General features: G+C 43.1%; 1 protein-coding gene across 2 annotated transcripts in view; it reads right to left on the reverse strand.

The window, feature by feature from the left end:
- The window catches only part of BCKDHB (branched chain keto acid dehydrogenase E1 subunit beta), a 224,954-nt gene extending 208,107 nt beyond the window's left edge, over positions 1-16,847 (reverse strand). For both annotated transcript variants that reach the window (XM_044246705.1, XM_044246714.1), the window contains exons 1-3: positions 16,610-16,847; positions 5,256-5,333; positions 3,431-3,499 (exon numbers count right to left, since the gene is read on the reverse strand). In XM_044246705.1, the coding sequence (XP_044102640.1) occupies positions 3,431-3,499; positions 5,256-5,333; positions 16,610-16,805 (343 nt within the window). In that variant the 5' untranslated portion in view covers positions 16,806-16,847. The remainder of the gene's footprint in view (positions 1-3,430; positions 3,500-5,255; positions 5,334-16,609) is intronic.
- Positions 16,848-17,380: the final 533 nt, after the last annotated feature.

The raw sequence follows: 17,380 nt of genomic DNA on the forward strand, positions 1-17,380 counted from the left end.
AGTAGGCCCTGTGGGTTTTCTGGGCGGAGATAATGCACTCCACGGAATTTGAAAATTGGAGTTTGGAAACGGTGCGTGTGAAGTGACAGGAGGTGACGATGAGCCGTGGTAATACGAAGACACAGATGTGAAGCTCAAGCCGGTGGTCTACACTGGATTTAGCAATTCGCAAGTCACTGGAGTGTAAGCAGCAGGGGATGGGGATGAAATGCCCCAGGCAGAGAGGGTGCGATCACAAGAGCACCACAGGGAGAAGCTGGGCAGCAAGAGGGGAGGAAGAGACCCTGGGCAGGCAACAGAAGCCTCGCTGGCCTCAACAAGCACTGAGCTCACTACCACACAGGGCCAGCAGGACAGAAGAGTGAAGGCTAGAAACTGCTCAGACGCGCAGCTACACCAGATGCAGACAAGACTAAGTTCAACCTCTGCTTTCCACTTCCACGTGTGAGGCGCTTGGAAGTAGCCACTCTGTCCAAGTCAAAAGCTGAACAGACTGAAAAATCAACAACTCTTCCTGGACCCAAGAGAGAGGAGAGGACACACAGCAAACCGCTGTCTTCCTGGAGGCTGAGGAGACAGACAGACAGAGGAAGACAGGCAATCTTGACTTAGCAGAGCAGAGGCTGAGGAGTAAAAATGACTGCCAGAGCCAGGGCCAGAGTAGGAAAACTTGAACGGTGAATGAGGAATGGCTGGAGGCTCAGTGTGGACAATCCTGAGAGTTAAAAAAAACTCCAGGGAATCCAGTCCAACCTAAGGAGGCCTCCCGAATTTTGTGAGGCTTACCTCTAGGAGCTCCACCAGGTTCCTAAGATAAACACGTGAGAAAAATGCCCTCTTGCTTCCAGCTGGGGAAGTGCACAAGGAACCATTTTGAAATACACCAGAGCACTCCCTTCTTATAAAGGCCTGACATCAAGGGAAACCAGTTAACCAGAGCCTAATCTGCTGGTATTTATTGTCAGACTGTAATTGATCTGGGGGAAGGAATATGTCCAACTCCAGTCAGCTCCAGGCCTCCTGTCCCACCTGAGAGAGAGGAAAACACACCTGTGAAGTTCACAGTCCAGAGGCAGAGGCTCAATAAAGGACCGAGACCTAATCACAGGGTTACAGAATACGTCCCTTCCCCATATACCTCACCACCACATCCCTGAAGGCCTATTTACAGCAGTTCCTTTCACCCAGTGCATCATGTCCAGCTAGTGAGAGAAAATTACAAGGCATACTAAAAGGCAATATCACAATTTGAAGAGCCAGAGCAAGCATCAGAACCAGACAGGGCAGAGACTGCAATTACCAGACCAGGGATTTAAAACAACTATGATGAATATGCAAAGGGCGCCAATGGCAATAAAGTAGACAACAGGCAAGAAGAGGAGGGCAACATAAGCAGAGCTGAAAACCCTAAGAAGAAAACAAAAGTATAATTCTATATTTGTTTGTTTTTTAAGATTTTATTTATTTATTTGACACAGAGAGAGTCATTGAGAGAGGGAACACGAGCAGGGGGAGTGGAAGAGGGAGAAGCAGGCTTCCCACTGAGCAGGTGGCCCAAGGCAGGGCTTGATCCCAGGATCCTGAGCTCATGACCTGAGCCGAAGGCAGACGCTTAACGACTACCCAGGTACCCCTAATTCTGTGTTTTAAACATTACTTAATATATGCGAACATACTCAGATATATTCAAATATGGTCTAGAAGTATGTAAACCAAGAGTGGTACCTTGGTTTTCTCTGGTTATCTCCAGAGGTATGGACAATTTTATGTTTCTCCTTTCTGCTTTTCTATATTTTCCAAATTTTCTCTAATGCTTATGCATTGCTTTTGAAATAAAAGGTGCAAAGGCTTTTAATTTTTTTTTTAAAGAGCTAAAGTTTGTAGGCATCCAAATTAGCTGGAACTGAGACAGTGTGAGATAGTTGAGATTGAGGTACCTCAATCTCTGAAAAGCTGTTAGAAATAGGAGAAAGCAGAGGGACAGCTCTCAGAAAATCCACCTGCTATAAAGAGAAGAGACCTTCTCGGTAAGCACGGTGGAACATGCCATGATGTCTTAGATTCAAGTATAACAGAACCTCAGAGAACAGTGGGAAAAGAGGAACAACAGTTAGGGGAAAAAAATCAGAAAGACCCTCCCTGCCGACTGCACCCATGAGCTTTAGAGAACAGTGACAAAGGTAAAAAGAAAGGGAGACGTCAACTCCTCCCCCTGAACTTAACCACTTTGCTGACTTCCATTTGAGGTAAGACTGAGGGAAGAAACAAAAAGTCAAATCACCTCAAAGTCATCCCTAACAGTAAGGAGCTGAAATATATTCCTCACACAGCAAGTCAGGAGGGAGGATGCTGGGATCCACCAAAGTGCACTCTGTTTGAAGTCTGAGTCAAATGAAATGAGTAAAAGCAACTGGCAAAAATCAATCCCATGCCAAACAAAAGACAGATCAGCTGAGGTAAAACATGTGGAAGGATAATGGGATGGTAAAATTTTTTTTGAGTGGGGGGTTGGTAAATCACATGTGTCAGCTTGGATAGATGATGGTACCCAGTTACTTGGTCAAATACCGGTGCGGATATTGCTGCGAATGTGTTCTTTAGATGTGATTAACATTTAAATCACTAGACTGTCAGTAAAGCGGATAGCCCTTCACAATATGGATGACCTTCACCCAAACATTTGAAGGCCTTAGGAAAAAAGACAGGTTTCCCCAAAAAGAAGAAATTCCGCCTGAAAACTGCAACAGAGAAACCCTGCCTGGGCTTCCAGCTTGCTGGCTTGCCCTACAGATTTCAGACTTGCCAGCCCCCTTATTATGTGAGCCAATTCCTTAAAAAGTAAATCTCTCTCTCTCTTTCTCAATATAGATATACGTGTAGGCATTAGATACAGGTATAGAAATAGGGAGATACATATAAAGACAAACAGAAATAGATGCATATATAATACACATACATATATACACACATACATAGATACAATATATCCTAATGCTTCTAATCTCTGGAGAACCCTAATACAGGAAATAAAAGATGAACTCTATTAACAAAGACCAGTAGGGCAGAATCTTGACCTAGAGACACTGGAAACAAAATTGTTGGCAGTAGTAAGAGATCAAAGCCTCCTAGATTTGAATGACATAATAAACTAATACATTTAATGAAGATGATTTTGGCATCTCTAATATGTGTGATCTGAACCAGATCAGAGAGATACTGCAATTAGAACACATTCGGAGAAACCCAAGCCAACAGGTTCTGTAGATGGCTACGGAAATGGAAAACAAACCAACAAAAATAAAAACAAAACCAACAACTATGTGTACAATAAGGATCCAGCAAACAATGGAACAGGCATCTTTTGTATCTTCAACATATTTAAGGAAAAATTATACAAGAATACTATTCATATAAAAAGGCAGTGACTTACCATATTTGTCTCGCAAGCCGACAGTACATCTAAAGACTCCACCAAAAGCAACATCTTCACCAAATATTACTGAAAAACAATGTTTACAAAACATGTTCTATTTAATAACCCTTAAGTGATACTGACAATGAAAAATGTTTATACCTTAAGTCAGAAAACAGAAATGGATTAGTTTAAATCAAGGTTTCTCAACTTCAACATTACTGACAGTTTGGACCGAGTAATTATTTCACTGTAGCAGCCTGTTCTGTGCATTGTAGACATAGAGCAGCATCCCTGGCCTCTACCCAGTGGATGACAGTTGTCACCCGCTGCACACACACCCACACACACACACACACACACACACACACACAGAGTCGTGACAGCCAAAAGTGTCTCCAGACTTTGTTAAACGTAAGAGGAAGAAGGGGGATTAAAATCGCCCCAGTTGATGAAGAAGCACTTATCTAGAATGTCATCTTGTTTCACCCAGGAAGAAAACGAGGCCCAGAGCAGTAGTAACGTAACTTAACCAGTAGGACAGCAAGCGGCAGAACTGACTCACACTCCAAGCTCAAGTCCCCTGCCAGTGGCTCTCTTTCAAACATGGTCTACAATGAAAGGCAACAATCTGAAGGGCTGAAGGAAAAGCATTCCAAGCTGAGAGAACAGTCACAAGTAGGAAAAGGACCTAAATGGTGTGAAAGGAGGCAAGTATGGCAGCAGATAGTGAGCAAGGCCAAGGACAATAACAATGGGTGTTCACATAGCTGAATTTATTAACACCTAATCAGCTTTGTGGACCTTAGGAAATTCACCCTTCTTTACTCTTCAAGATCAATCATTCTCAGATGACATTCAAACAAAGCAAGATCTCATCATCCAATAGTATAGCGCTCACTTCCTCCTAACAAATTAACCCCTTGTTCACTTGACCTTAAAACTAGGGATTCTCGGGCGCCTGGGTGGCTCAGTGGGTTAAGCCTCTGCCTTCGGCTCAGGTCATGGTCTCAGGGTCCTGGGGTCGAGCCTCACATCAGGCTCTCTGCTCAGTGGGGAGCCTGCTTCCTCCTCTCTCTCTGCCTGCCTCTCTGCCTACTTGTGATCTCTGTCTATCAAATAAATAAATAATCTTTAAAAAAAAAAAAAAAAACTAGGGATTCTCAAGTGGAAGTCCAAGGCATACTAGATATATATATTTATATATACTAATATATAAATATGTATAGGTTAGAGTATATATTATATACTAATATATAAAAGTATATATATTCATACATACTAGCGCACGTGCGCACACACACACACGTATATGTGAAGAAAAGCCAACCAAATTGAGGAAACATATAGCAAAACAACTGTTTTTATACCAATAATTAAATTTAATAAGATAAAGTTATTTACAAATACTAAAGTTATTTCAAAAAAATCTTGTAAGTGGGATGACTATCTCAAAGGAAAGCGTGGAACCAAATCTTCATTTCATAAACAGATTCATAAATCTGAATCAAGTGGTACTTCCTGTTTTTTTCCTATATGCTGGAGAAACAGAAGTATGTATTAGGCATCAATTCAGAAAATATTAATATAATATCAGGACCACAAATAGGGCAAAAGTTGACTTGATGATGTCAGATATACATGAGAACTAATTCATAATGAACCGATTTTTAAAAATGTGTTGATACCATAATCTGATTATTTGACCTTAATCATTTGACCAGATCATTTAAAAAATTTCAGGTAGATCTATGTTAACCACTGAGCTTCAGATGCAGTATTTCCAGCAAATTTTCAATCAGAATGAACCCAGCTACCACACTCACACACAAAGGAAGTTTACCTGCAGTAGGATCTTTAGCCAATGAGTTATCCAAGGCACTTGTTATCGCCTGGAAAAGATTCATTTTCTGAGTTTGCCCTGTGAAAATTTAAAAGAAGAAAAAATTTTAAGTAACATTTCCTACATCGTAAGATGAATAAAAAATAGCCAGTTTCTTAACAGTTGGTTACAACATGATTAAAATCAAAGAACAGAAAGTATAGACTATCCTATGTGAATTTACTGGATGAGTCACAATGAGGCTGGTTTTGCAGAAAATACAAAAGCAATATAGAGTTCTGCACTTGATGATGAAGCAAAATTTACACTTACTAAACAATGAAAAAACAAGTATAAAAAAGGAAAAAGGAATTTAATCAAGTCACCAAATGTGTATAGACAATAAATAAAAGTGATGGGAAGTTGGAAAAGGGAACCAGCCAGAGTGAAGTGGTCTGGAAAGACATTGGGCAGGGGTGAAGCCTATCCTCATAGAAAGTGCACAATGACCAGAGGCACATGTCAAATATGCCGGTAACAGCAAATGGTCATGGACCATAGAACGATGAGGGAGAAAGGCTAATGATAAATGTTAGCACTCAGAACTTGTTGGTGTTTGGAGAATACTACAATCCCAGGCATCAACACACCAGTCTCGATCCTTCCACTGTCTTGCTAGAATCTCTGAAAGCCAACTTCTGGCTCCCTTACTCGACTGATAGGATGGTGAAATGAAATAATACATGGAAAACACTCAGAATAGGACCTGACACAGTGCATGCTAAATAAGTAGGAGCTATTTACTATTGGACTCTGGACTTCACCCATGTCCTTCATCTCGACCTTGGTATTATCTTGAATTATATAAAAATTTATTTAATAAACTTCCAAGTGTTAGAATTCAGAAACATTACTTTAGAGTTTTCAGTCTTGGTGCTGTCCAGAGCCCACACATATCCCAGAACTTGAGATCAGCTCCTCTCCAAAAACAGTCTTGAGGGCAGAGGAAAGCTTCTGCCTCAATCTTCTCTGCCCCAAAGGCCATCTTCACTTTAGTGCCTGATCTGTGCACTAGTGTTCACTTTAACCCACAGCCATGCTGGGAGCAAATCCCTTGAACACCTAATTACCCTTGACTACTGTCCCATCTAACCTTTGTGCTCCTCGGCAGCCTGGGGTCATCCCAAAAGCCACAGCCTGATTCACAGTATGGGTCACAGCAGTGGCTGCTGCCATCAACACTCTGACTGTGACACACACTGGCCACTCACCTTCTTCCTGGAGACCCATCCTCATCCCAAGCCCAGCCTGGATCCACAGCAGGCTCTGACCTATGACACCATCCTCATCCATCACCCACTGTCACTCAACCTTCTGACCCCTTCCACACTGCTGAATGCCTGGGGTTCAGGTCTTAGCAGTACTCACTCAGATCTGTCCTGCTGCCCTCTCTGCTGAAAATAAAGGCCTTTTCTATTCTTATTTTTTGGTGAGGATAATAGGAATTTATTCAAGAAGTATTGTTATGCCATGAACGCCAAAGGGGATATAATCACACCACACGTCCATGATGACTTCATGAATTTATCTGCTCTCTTCTTCAAGCTAAGGCTGTATTATTTAATAGATACTTGCCTTATATCATTCTTTATTGTATAAAGCCTCTTTAAAAGTACTTACTGGGGCCCAGCATCAGATGACAATGGTTAGGGGTAAATTCTTTTTTCCCACCACTATGACATTCCCATATTTCCTCCTATATCATACATTTCCTAAAGCAAGATTTTTGTCTATTATGATGTTCATAGCTAAGAACCTAAGAAGGAGAAAAATGCCTAAACATCTAAAGTGGAATTTATTCCAAGTGTGCTGACCATCTGAATTAATCTGGAATGCCTCCAAGACATCTTATTCCATTGCTGTTCAATGAGTTTGAAGTACAAAAAAAGCAAAGACTTTAATAATAAAAATCATATCAAGTAAATCTGGAAAGTACTGCTTAATTACCCACAAGGAATCTATTCATCTTGTAGGAAAATAATTTATAAGTAAGGTTATTTAAAGGTTTTATTTCCATGTAAGCACAAAAATTTCCACTCCTGGGGCGCCTGGGTGGCTCAGTGGGTTAAGCCGCTGCCTTCGGCTCAGGTCATGATCTCAGGGTCCTGGGATCGTGTCCCGCATCGGGTTCTCTGCTCGGCAGGGAGCCTGCTTCCCTCTCTCTCTCTCTGCCTGCCTCTCCGTCTGCTTGTGATTTCTCTCTGTCAAATAAATAAATAAAATCTTAAAAAAAAAAAAAAAAATTTCCACTCCTGAATACTTTTTTTTTCAACAGATTCAAAATTTTAGGGGTTTGGATTAACTTCTATGTTACTAGATGCTTTTAAAAGATTTAAATAATTGGGGTGCCTGGGTGGCTCAGTGGGTTAAGCCTCTGCCTTGGGCTCAGGTCATGATCTCAGGGTCCTGGGATCAAGCCCTGCATTGGGCTCTCTGCTCAGCAGGGAGCCTACTTTCCCCTCTCTCTCTCTGCCTGCCTCTCTGCCTACTTGTGATCTCTGTCAAATAAATAAAATATTTTTTAAAAAGAACAGTAAGAAATTATTAAACACTGCTGCCAAATTATACAATTACCAATATTAATAAATGGCTGCTAAATTTCAAAACCAGGCTGATAACTCTTATTTCCAAGATAAAAAGTTAAAACAAAACTAAAACGGACACAGCAGTGCAATTTCCCTAGTCAGGGATACCAACTAATGGATACCCATTGGTACCCACTGAACTTGTACTAAGTAGAGCATTGTGAAAAACCAGGTCATTATCACTGCTGCAAAGATAAAGCGGCATGTAAGGTAGTGTCGGTGGAATATAAGGAACACGATAGAGCAGAAGCCCCAAGAGGGCAGGGATTCTTACCTGCTTTTGATCAGAAGTATATGCTTAGTGCTTATAACAATGCCTGACATGTAGTAGGTGCTCGATAGCTATTTGCAGAATGAATGACTGAACAAGGAACCACAGGAGGCTAGTTCAATAAAGATAAAATATACAAAGTAAAATGTTCATCAACCACTTAAAGATAAAGAAATACAGTAAATCTCTACCGATGTTACAATTCAGTCAGACTGCAGGGGAAGGGGAAGGAGGCAGAAGTGACACTAAGGCGGAGTATGCAGTTACTGAGTAACTATTCAGTATCCAGTAGCACTAGGGGAGGAAGGGAGAAGTTTTCCCAGGACTAGAATATGGAGACAAAAGGAGCAAATGGGTGCCCAAGGAGCAGTGCTTAGCAATAAACAAGGTCAACAGCAGGGCACGTAGACAGTAAGTGGGTCTATAGTTAGACCATGAATAAAAAGACACAGCTGTGACAGGGAAAGTGAGGGTTTCCTTTCAGAAACCAAAAGATCTTCCAGCATATTCAGCACTGGCCTTCCTCTGAGCTGCCTCATCCTTGGGATACACCTGTGCAGCACAGCATTTTCATGTCCTATCCCTTAGAAAGCTCAGCACTGAGGGCCTCACCCAAACATGACAATCAGTATATGCCTGTTGAAGCATGATGAATGCATGATTTTAGTGGCATAATCTGGCACTAACCATACTGTGAAATGGAAGGATGCCTAAGAAACTACCTATTTTCTCCCAACAAAACCTCTTCTACCCCTCCAGATGCCCCGTTCTCCAGGAATCCCTTTGTATGTGCCAGATGTGTATCTCTATCCCATTCCAAACCCTGTTACCGGGTTTCCCAATCTCTACCCCATAAAGTAAGTTTCATAGAGAATTCAAATATGAGGGACAGAACATTTTATATTAAAATGTAAGTGAAGGATGAGGGGCACCTGAGTGGCTCAGTCAGTTAAGTGTCTGCCTTAAGTTCAGATCATGATCTCCAGGTCCTGGGATCGAGCCTTGCGTCAAGCTCCGTGCTCAGCGGGGTGTCTGCTCCTCCCTCTCACTCTCCTTCTGTGCTGTCTCACTCTCTCTCTCTCTCTGTGTCTCTCAAATAAATAAAATCTTAAAAAAATAAGTAAAATAAAATTGGGGCGCCTGGGTGGCTCAGTGGGTTAAAGCCTCTGCCTTTGGCTCAGGTCATGATCCCAGGGTCCTGGGATCCCGCCCCGCATCAGACTCTGCTCAGCAGGGAGCCTGCTTCCTCCTCTCTCTCTGCCTGCCTCTCTCTGCCTCCTTGTGATCTCTGTGTGTCAAATAAATAAATAAAATCTTTTAAAAAATAAATAAAACATAAATAAAGGATCCATAATCACAAATTGCCCTTTTTTTTTTTTTTTAAAGATTTTATTTATTTATTTGACAGAGAGAGATTACAAGTAGGCAGAGAGACAGGCAGAGAGAGAGAGGGGGAAGCAGGCTCCCTGCTGAGCAGAGAGCCCGATGCGGGACTCGATCCCAGGACCCTGAGATCATGACCTGAGCCGAAGGCAGCAGCTTAACCCACTGAGCCACCCAGGCGCCCACAAATTGCCCTTTTTAAGGTGCCAGTAAAGAAGGGGGGTAGGAGGGGCGAGGAGACTGTTATCTGAGGCCAAAATTGGGAGGACCTAAGAAAGCCTTAAAGTTGAAGAGATTGTGGCTAGGAACCCTCAGAGCACCTGGTAACTTATGTCATGGTATGACGAACTACAACTGTTTCCCTTCCTTTGGCCTTCCCTACTCGGTCTCTAAATGGTTTTAAATTTTTCTATATACTGGTGACTCCCAAATGTGCTTCTCCAATCCAGACCTTTCCTCTGACCTTCTGACTTCACACGCACAGTCACCAGTTCCCCAGGTGGGTGTCAGGCCTTTCTAACTCGGTAAGCACGTAAGTGACCTCAATGTCTGCTCCCAAAACCAGTCTTTTCCATCTTAGCTAACAGCACTATCCTCCACTCAAGTGTCCAAGCCATAAACTGAGGAAGCACCCTTGAATGTCTTCCTTTTTCTCATTTCTTGAATCCAACACTTCCAATCCTACTTCCAAAATAAAGCTTCTTCCAAAGATTTATACTTCAGATAGATCTTTGGATATATATTACCTCCAAACTAGAGCTTAAAATCTAGTACTACGATGTCTGAATTCCAGAACTCACCATTTCTTTCTTGTTCCTGAAAACCACCTCCTAATGTCCTGTCTTAGCCAGCTCTGGCTGCTATAACAAAACACCACAGACGGAGTGGCTTAAACAACAGAAACTTTCTTCTCACTCTTCTGGAGGTTGGGAAGGAAGTCCAAGACCAAGACGAGTTTCTTTTCTTTTTTTTTTTTTTTTTAAAGATTTTATTTATTTATTTGACAGAGAGAAATCACAAGTAGATGGAGAGGCAGGCAGAGAGAGAGGGAAGCAGGCTCCCTGCTGAGCAGAGAGCCCGATGCGGGACTCGATCCTAGGACCCTGAGATCATGACCTGAGCCGAAGGCAGCGGCTTAACCCACTGAGCCACCCAGGCGCCCCCCAAGATGAGTTTCTGATAAAAACCCTCTTCCTAGTTTGCAGAAGGCCATCTTCTTGCTGCATCCTCACATGGCAGAAGGAGAGATAATCTCTCTTGTGTCTCTTTTTATAAGGGTTTTAATCCCATTCACGAAGGCTCCACCCTCACAACTTAATTACCTCCAGTGTCCTCCATCTCTAAGTACAGACTGGGGATTAAGGCTTCAACACAGGACTCGGAGGACGGGGGAGACACAAACATTCAAATAGTCCATAGGACCACCACCTCACTTCTACTCCTTCTTCCCTCATTCATCAGACCACTACTACACTAAAGTCCTATAAATAATGCATGTCATGTGACCCCTCTGCTCAAAATCCTTTTAGGTTCTCTGACTGCACCCAGAATCAAGCCCCACTCCATCAGGTCCACAAAGGCCTACTTGATCTCATATCTGCCCACCTCAAAAAGTCCTATCGTGTATCACTCTCCCCAAGGCTCAGCGCCTGACTCCTCTCTCAATGCCACCAAACCAAGCTCCTTGTTAGATCAGGACCTTCATGCATGCTGGGTCTCTGCCTGGCACCCCCTTCACACTCCTTGGATACTCCTTCCTCATCCCTTAGAGCTTAGTTAAATGCTACCTCTTCTTAGGGGTCTCGCTAGATCACTATGATTCTCTTTCCTAGCAGCTAAACATTTCTTACATGTCATTTATTGCAACTGGGATTGATTTAAGTATGCATTTGCTGGCTATTTTTTGTCCATCTTCCCCACTAGACTTCTAATTCCATGAGGACAGGTCCATACCCACATTTGTGTTTTGTGCTAAGCATCTAGCACAAAGTTTAGCAACCAGGAGAAAATTAAAATGCACCGAATGAATAAAGAAACCTACACATACACATAATGCCTAAAATCAGGGACAGGGAGAGGCCCAAATGTGTTCTTGGGGAGCAATACAGTGCAAATGTCAAAAAGTAGAGGGGTGCCTGGGTTAAGGTGATTAAGCATTGGACTCCTGATTTTGGCTCAGGTCATGATCTCAGAGCCGTGAGATTGAGCTCCATGTCAGGCTCCATGCTCAGTGCAGAGTCTGCTTGTCCATCTTCCTCTGTTCCTCCCCACCCCCAACCCACTCACTCACCACTCTCTCTCAAATGAATAAATAAAATCTTAAAAAAAAAAAAAAAGTAGTTTAACCTCTTTGCATCTAAATTTCTTTACAATAAAATGTGGATGATTGCAGGATCTCAACCCCAGCACTGTTACAAGAGGATTAAATGAATCGCTACATGTAAGGCACTCAGAATAGTGTCTGGTACCTGGTAAGTTCTGATAAAAGTGTCTGCCGTCATCATTATTACCATTCTCTGGAGTACCATGGATGGGCAATGAGAAAGTCAGAACAAGGAAACACAGAGTAGGAAGAAAAAACAGGAAGGACATGATTTGGGGTGATTCTAAATAAGCCAGGGAAAAGACACATAGAGAGAATTATCTGGTCTCAAATGTTCCCAACTTTTGACATGGTTGTGTTGGTGCCAGACAAGTACTCAGAGGAGCCTACCTCATAATACTATATTCTGCCAACACTTCAAATGCTATGGAATAAATGTTTGTGTACCCCCCACATTCATAAGTTGAAACATCCTTCATCCCCAACACGATGGTACTTAGAGATGGGGCTTCCGGAGAGGAACAGGTCATGAAGGTGGAGCCCTCCTGAATGGGATTCATGCTGTTACAGAAAGAGACCCCACAGAGCTCCCTTCCACCATGTGAGGTCACAGTGAGAAGACAACCAGCTAAGAACCAGGAAGCTGGGTCTCATCAGACACTGTATCTGTCAATTCCTTGATCTTAGACTTCCCAGCCTCTAGAACTGTGAGAAATAAATTATTCATAGTTGTTTATAAGTCACCAGTCTATGGTATTTTTGTTATAGCAGCCCAAACATACTGAGACATCCAATCAACACCTCCAAACCTCCATCATCTTCTCTCTTCCAGCATTCCTCATTCGTATCAGTGATACCACCATTCTACCATCCTTTCAGACTCTCGGGCTAAAAATGTCAAGTAATCTTTGATACCCCCTCCCTTGGCCCCCACAGGTGAAACAGCACCAGCTCTAGTCAATTCCTTCAAAACACACAACCATCCCCACTGACATTCCTCAATTATATCCTCTCACATGGACAGTACAATATCCCTCTAATCTCTCTGCATCCTTACTTTCCTTTCATTAATTCTACAAACTCTCCTCATAATATTACACGAGCACTTTGCAAATCACTCTCTTAATGACACAAGCAATGGCCCTCCACAGCCCACAGAATTTAACCTGAACCCGAATGTAATTACATACATAATGTAATGCACCCAGCACAGTGAAAGCTACATTGGATATAGTCAATCTTTTCTCTCCCTCAGCCTTTCTTCTGGCTTTCCACACTTATTTCCTACCCCTCCTCTTTTTTCCTTCAAACAAACTCACTCCTCCTCATCCCTCATAAAACCCTATGCTTTCTAGCCGTTCTTTACTCATGTTGTTCCCTTCTCTACAAATTTTAATACTGGAAAGAAGACCTTCATCCCCACAGGAAAAGGACTCTTGGGTCTACCCTTGATTTCTAGAGCTGTCTGCCTTCCCCAGTGCAACTGCAAAGGGTTTATTATAAAAGGCCGTAACTCAGAAACAGCCAGAGGGAAGAGATGCACAGGGCAAGGTATGGGTAAAGGGCATAGAGCTCCCATGGTCTCTGAGAATGCCATTATCCCTGAATCTCTACCTATTCACCAACCCAAATGCTCTCTGAACCCCATCCTTTTGGGTTTTCAAAGGAGGTCTCATTACATAGGCATAACTGATTAAATTCATTCAACCTCCAGAACCTTTCCCCTCCACAGAGGTCGGGGTGGGACTGAAAGTCCAGCCCTCTTATCACACAATTGATTCCTCTAGTCACCAGCTTCCCTTCTTGGATGAACTGGGAGATTTTAAACAGTTAACATCAGCGTAACAAGACACTTTTATTGCTCTCATCAAAGGAAATTTCAAAGGTTTAGGAGCTCTGTGCCAGGAAAAGGGGACAAAGACCAATAAGTACTTCTTATTATAAATCACAGTATCACAGCACAATTGTGACTTTATCATGACACCCAATACTCACACTCTTATACATGCAGATGGAAGTATAAACTGTAATTTGAACTTTGTATTAAAAATCCATTAAACTATTCCTTTGAATCCGAAATCTCATCCCTAGGACTTTATCCTAAATAATCTCAGATACATAAAGGATACATGAAATGTTTCTCTCTGCATTATTTATAACAGTGCAAAAATATAAAGCAAAAGCATAATGGTAATTTTTAAAAGTTTTCAGTTACTGAGTGCTTCTTAGTAATCAAATTGGGTTAAGTACATTGCACACAACTGTCTATATTTAGTCTTCATAACAATCTTTGAAGTTGGTATTACTATAAAATCCTTATTTACAAAGAAACTGAGGCTTAGAGACAGTAAGTGAGTAATCCAGAGTCACAGGTAGTCACAGGGTCAAAACCAAACCTGGGACAATCCGATTCCAGTGCCAAGATCTTAACCACTGAACTAGAGGGTTTATACTCCATGGAACAGGTTGCCCCCCCCTTTTTTTAGTTTTATTTATTTATTTATTTGAGAGAGAGAAAGATAGAGCACACACAAGCAGGGAAAGCAGAAGAGGGAGAATAAGAAACAGGCTCTCTGCTGAGCAAGAGCCCAATGCAGGACTCAATCCCAGGACCCTGGGATCATGACCTGAGCTGACGGTAGATGCTTAACCAAGTGAGCATACCACCGAACATACCACTTTCTTTTTTTTTTTTTTTTTTTTTTAAAGATTTTATTTATTTATTTGAGACAGAGAGAGTGTGAGAGAGAGCATGAGCGAGGAGAAGGTCAGAGAGCGAAGCAGACTCCCCATGGAGCTGGGAGCCTGATGTGGGACTCGATCCCGGGACTCCAGGATCACGCCCTGAGCCGAAGGCAGTCGTCCAACCAACTGCGCCACCCAGGCGTCCCAACATACCACTTTCTAAAGAAGATTATGAAAACTATGTAATCATATAGGAAAACGCTTCTGATTAAATGATGCAGATTATATCTGTGCTAAAGCTCTCCGGTTGCAGGAAAAATTTAATTCCACTGATTTGATCAATGGAGTAATTTAATTCCACTAAACTGAAAGGGAAGACCTGGAAGGATACACACCAAAATGTTAGCAGTATTCAGAAACAGTAGTGGATGGTGAGATTACTTTTTCTTACTTTTTTCTATTATCCAAATTATCTGTAACATGCACTTATTTTTATTTTCATAAAGACAAACATATAAATGTGATTATCATTCTACCTGGGTTTTAGTAGTTTCACAATTATGAAAGGGGGCTGAGGAGATTAAGAAGACCTATATTCTATTTCTCAAATATTGGGCTAAATTTTCTTCGTTTTGAAGACAGAATTCAAGGTTCATCCTGTTGGTGAGAAAAAACTGCTATTCACCTTTATGATATATACTGTTTTACAAAAGTGGCACACCTCTTAGTAAACCATATCTACATGCATTATAGCACATTGTTTAGAATGGAAGCTCTAGAATCTAAGTAATTAAAATCCAAAGCAGAAGCTATCACTAACTTCTCTGTGTAACCTTGGACAAACTCTCAAGACTTCAGTTAATATCACCTACCTCAAAGGTTGTCCTGAGCATCAAAAGAAATAATGAATGTAAATTTTTTAGCACAGTCCCTGCCTATGGTAAGCACTCAATATATAACCATACCTATTATTCAGAGACACCCTTCCAAAAATATCAGATCTAGGGACACCTGGGTGGCTCAGTCGGTTGGGCCACGGTCTTCAGCCCCAGGGTTCTGGGATCGAGTCCCACATCGGGCTCCTCACTCGGCTGGGAACCTGCTTCTCTCTCCACCTCTGCCTGCTTGTGCGTGCACTCGCTCTCTCTCTCTCTCTCTGACAAATAAATAAATAAACAAAATCTTTTAAAAAAAAAACAGATCTAGTACATAGGAAGTCATCAGACAAGGAAAAGGTAAATGTTCTCTTACTGTTTTCATTGTTCTGATAATAGACACTAGAACTTCCAGAGATTACATATAACTTGCAGAAGAAATGGTAAAAGTCATGCAATTGTCATACTGTGAGGAGTTTAGTACATATCCCTCCTACCAATAAAGAGTACTTGATGGACTCCTCTTCCCCCTACCTTCATCAATTACCCCTCCTTAGCTAAGCGGCAGCCTACCCCAGTCCTGGGCTCAACCTGGGAGCCTGGAAACCTGGATTCTTTCCCATCTGCAGGAACAACCTGTTCTATGACCTTGGGGAAAATTAATTCAGTTACTTAGTCCTTCCATTTCCTCTTCCCTGACAAAGCAAAAATAGTAATAATAGCAGTAGTAGTAGTAGTAGTAGTAGTAGTAGAAATAGTAAAGAAAAAGGAAAAAAAATCTTTTAAATACCGGTGCCTGTAGTTAATGGCCCAGCTCCGTACAAACTAGCACAACACCTAGCGCCAAGGCTGGGAAAGTAAGGATGGAGAACTGAGAAAAGTAGGCGTTCCCTAGGCACCACCCTCCCACCCTCTGCCCTTCCAGACTGCGGCACGCCCTCTCACCCATCTCGAGGGTTCTGAGGGGATGCCTCTCAAGGGTTGTACAGTCACAAAAATAGAGCGAGAAGGAAACCACAGTCAGTCCCTAAAGTAGGTAGGCTCCAGAAAGCAGGGCAGGAATTACAACAAGATGCAAGGAGATCCGCCTGCCGGCCGCTGTCCACACGAGCGGGACGGCACTCCTTACGAGGCCCCCACAGGCCTGGAAGTCTAGGTTGCACCAGGAGCAGACGGGGCAGCCCCCAGCTCACCATACTCCTGGGGCTCCGGGTCGGGCTGGAAAGTGAAGTGAGCCACATGCCTCCTCTGCGCCGCAAACCCAGTGGCCGAGTCGGGCTGCACCAAGCCCCGCAGCAGCCCCGCGCCTCGAAGCCGACGCCACTGTCCTTCTGCCCCAGCCGCTCGCAGCCTCCACAGCCCGCCGACAGCCGTCACCAACGCCGCCATCCCCACTTGCAAAAACAGGCTTGCAAGCGACGCCGCCGCACACTGCCGGCAGAAGGGGCGGAGCACCGAGACGACTTCCATATTGGTAGGACCCAAGGGGAGGGCTCGTGAAGCGGACCAATCGGAGCTAGGAATTCGGGGGTGGGGAAGGCGACGAGAGGAGGCCAGAGGCCTTTGCCTGTAGTGCGCATGCGGAAGAGGAGCTGGGGCGGGGGCGAGCGAGCAGGTGAGCTCCAATGAAATTTTTCCTGGAGGTGGAGCCTCACCAAGTCACTGCAGGGTCCCAAGGCGCGCGGACGCGGGTGCGTAATGTTACACTCTTAATCCTGGAGTTGCTCTTTACTGATGTCATTTGCACTGTTACCTCCTTTTTTCTTTTTTTTTTTTTAAAGATTTTATTTATTTGACAGAGAGAGATCACAGTAGGCAGAGAGGCAGGCAGAGAGAGGGGAAGGGAAGCAGGCCCCCTGCTGAGCAGAGAGCCCAACGCGGGACTCGATCCTAGGACCCTGAGATCAGGACCCGAGCCGAAGGCAGCGGCTTAACCCACTGAGCCACCCAGGCGCCCGTTACCT

This window comes from Neovison vison, chromosome 1 (genome assembly GCF_020171115.1).
Source record: "Neovison vison isolate M4711 chromosome 1, ASM_NN_V1, whole genome shotgun sequence".
NCBI classification, from domain to species: Eukaryota; Metazoa; Chordata; class Mammalia; order Carnivora; family Mustelidae; genus Neogale; species Neogale vison.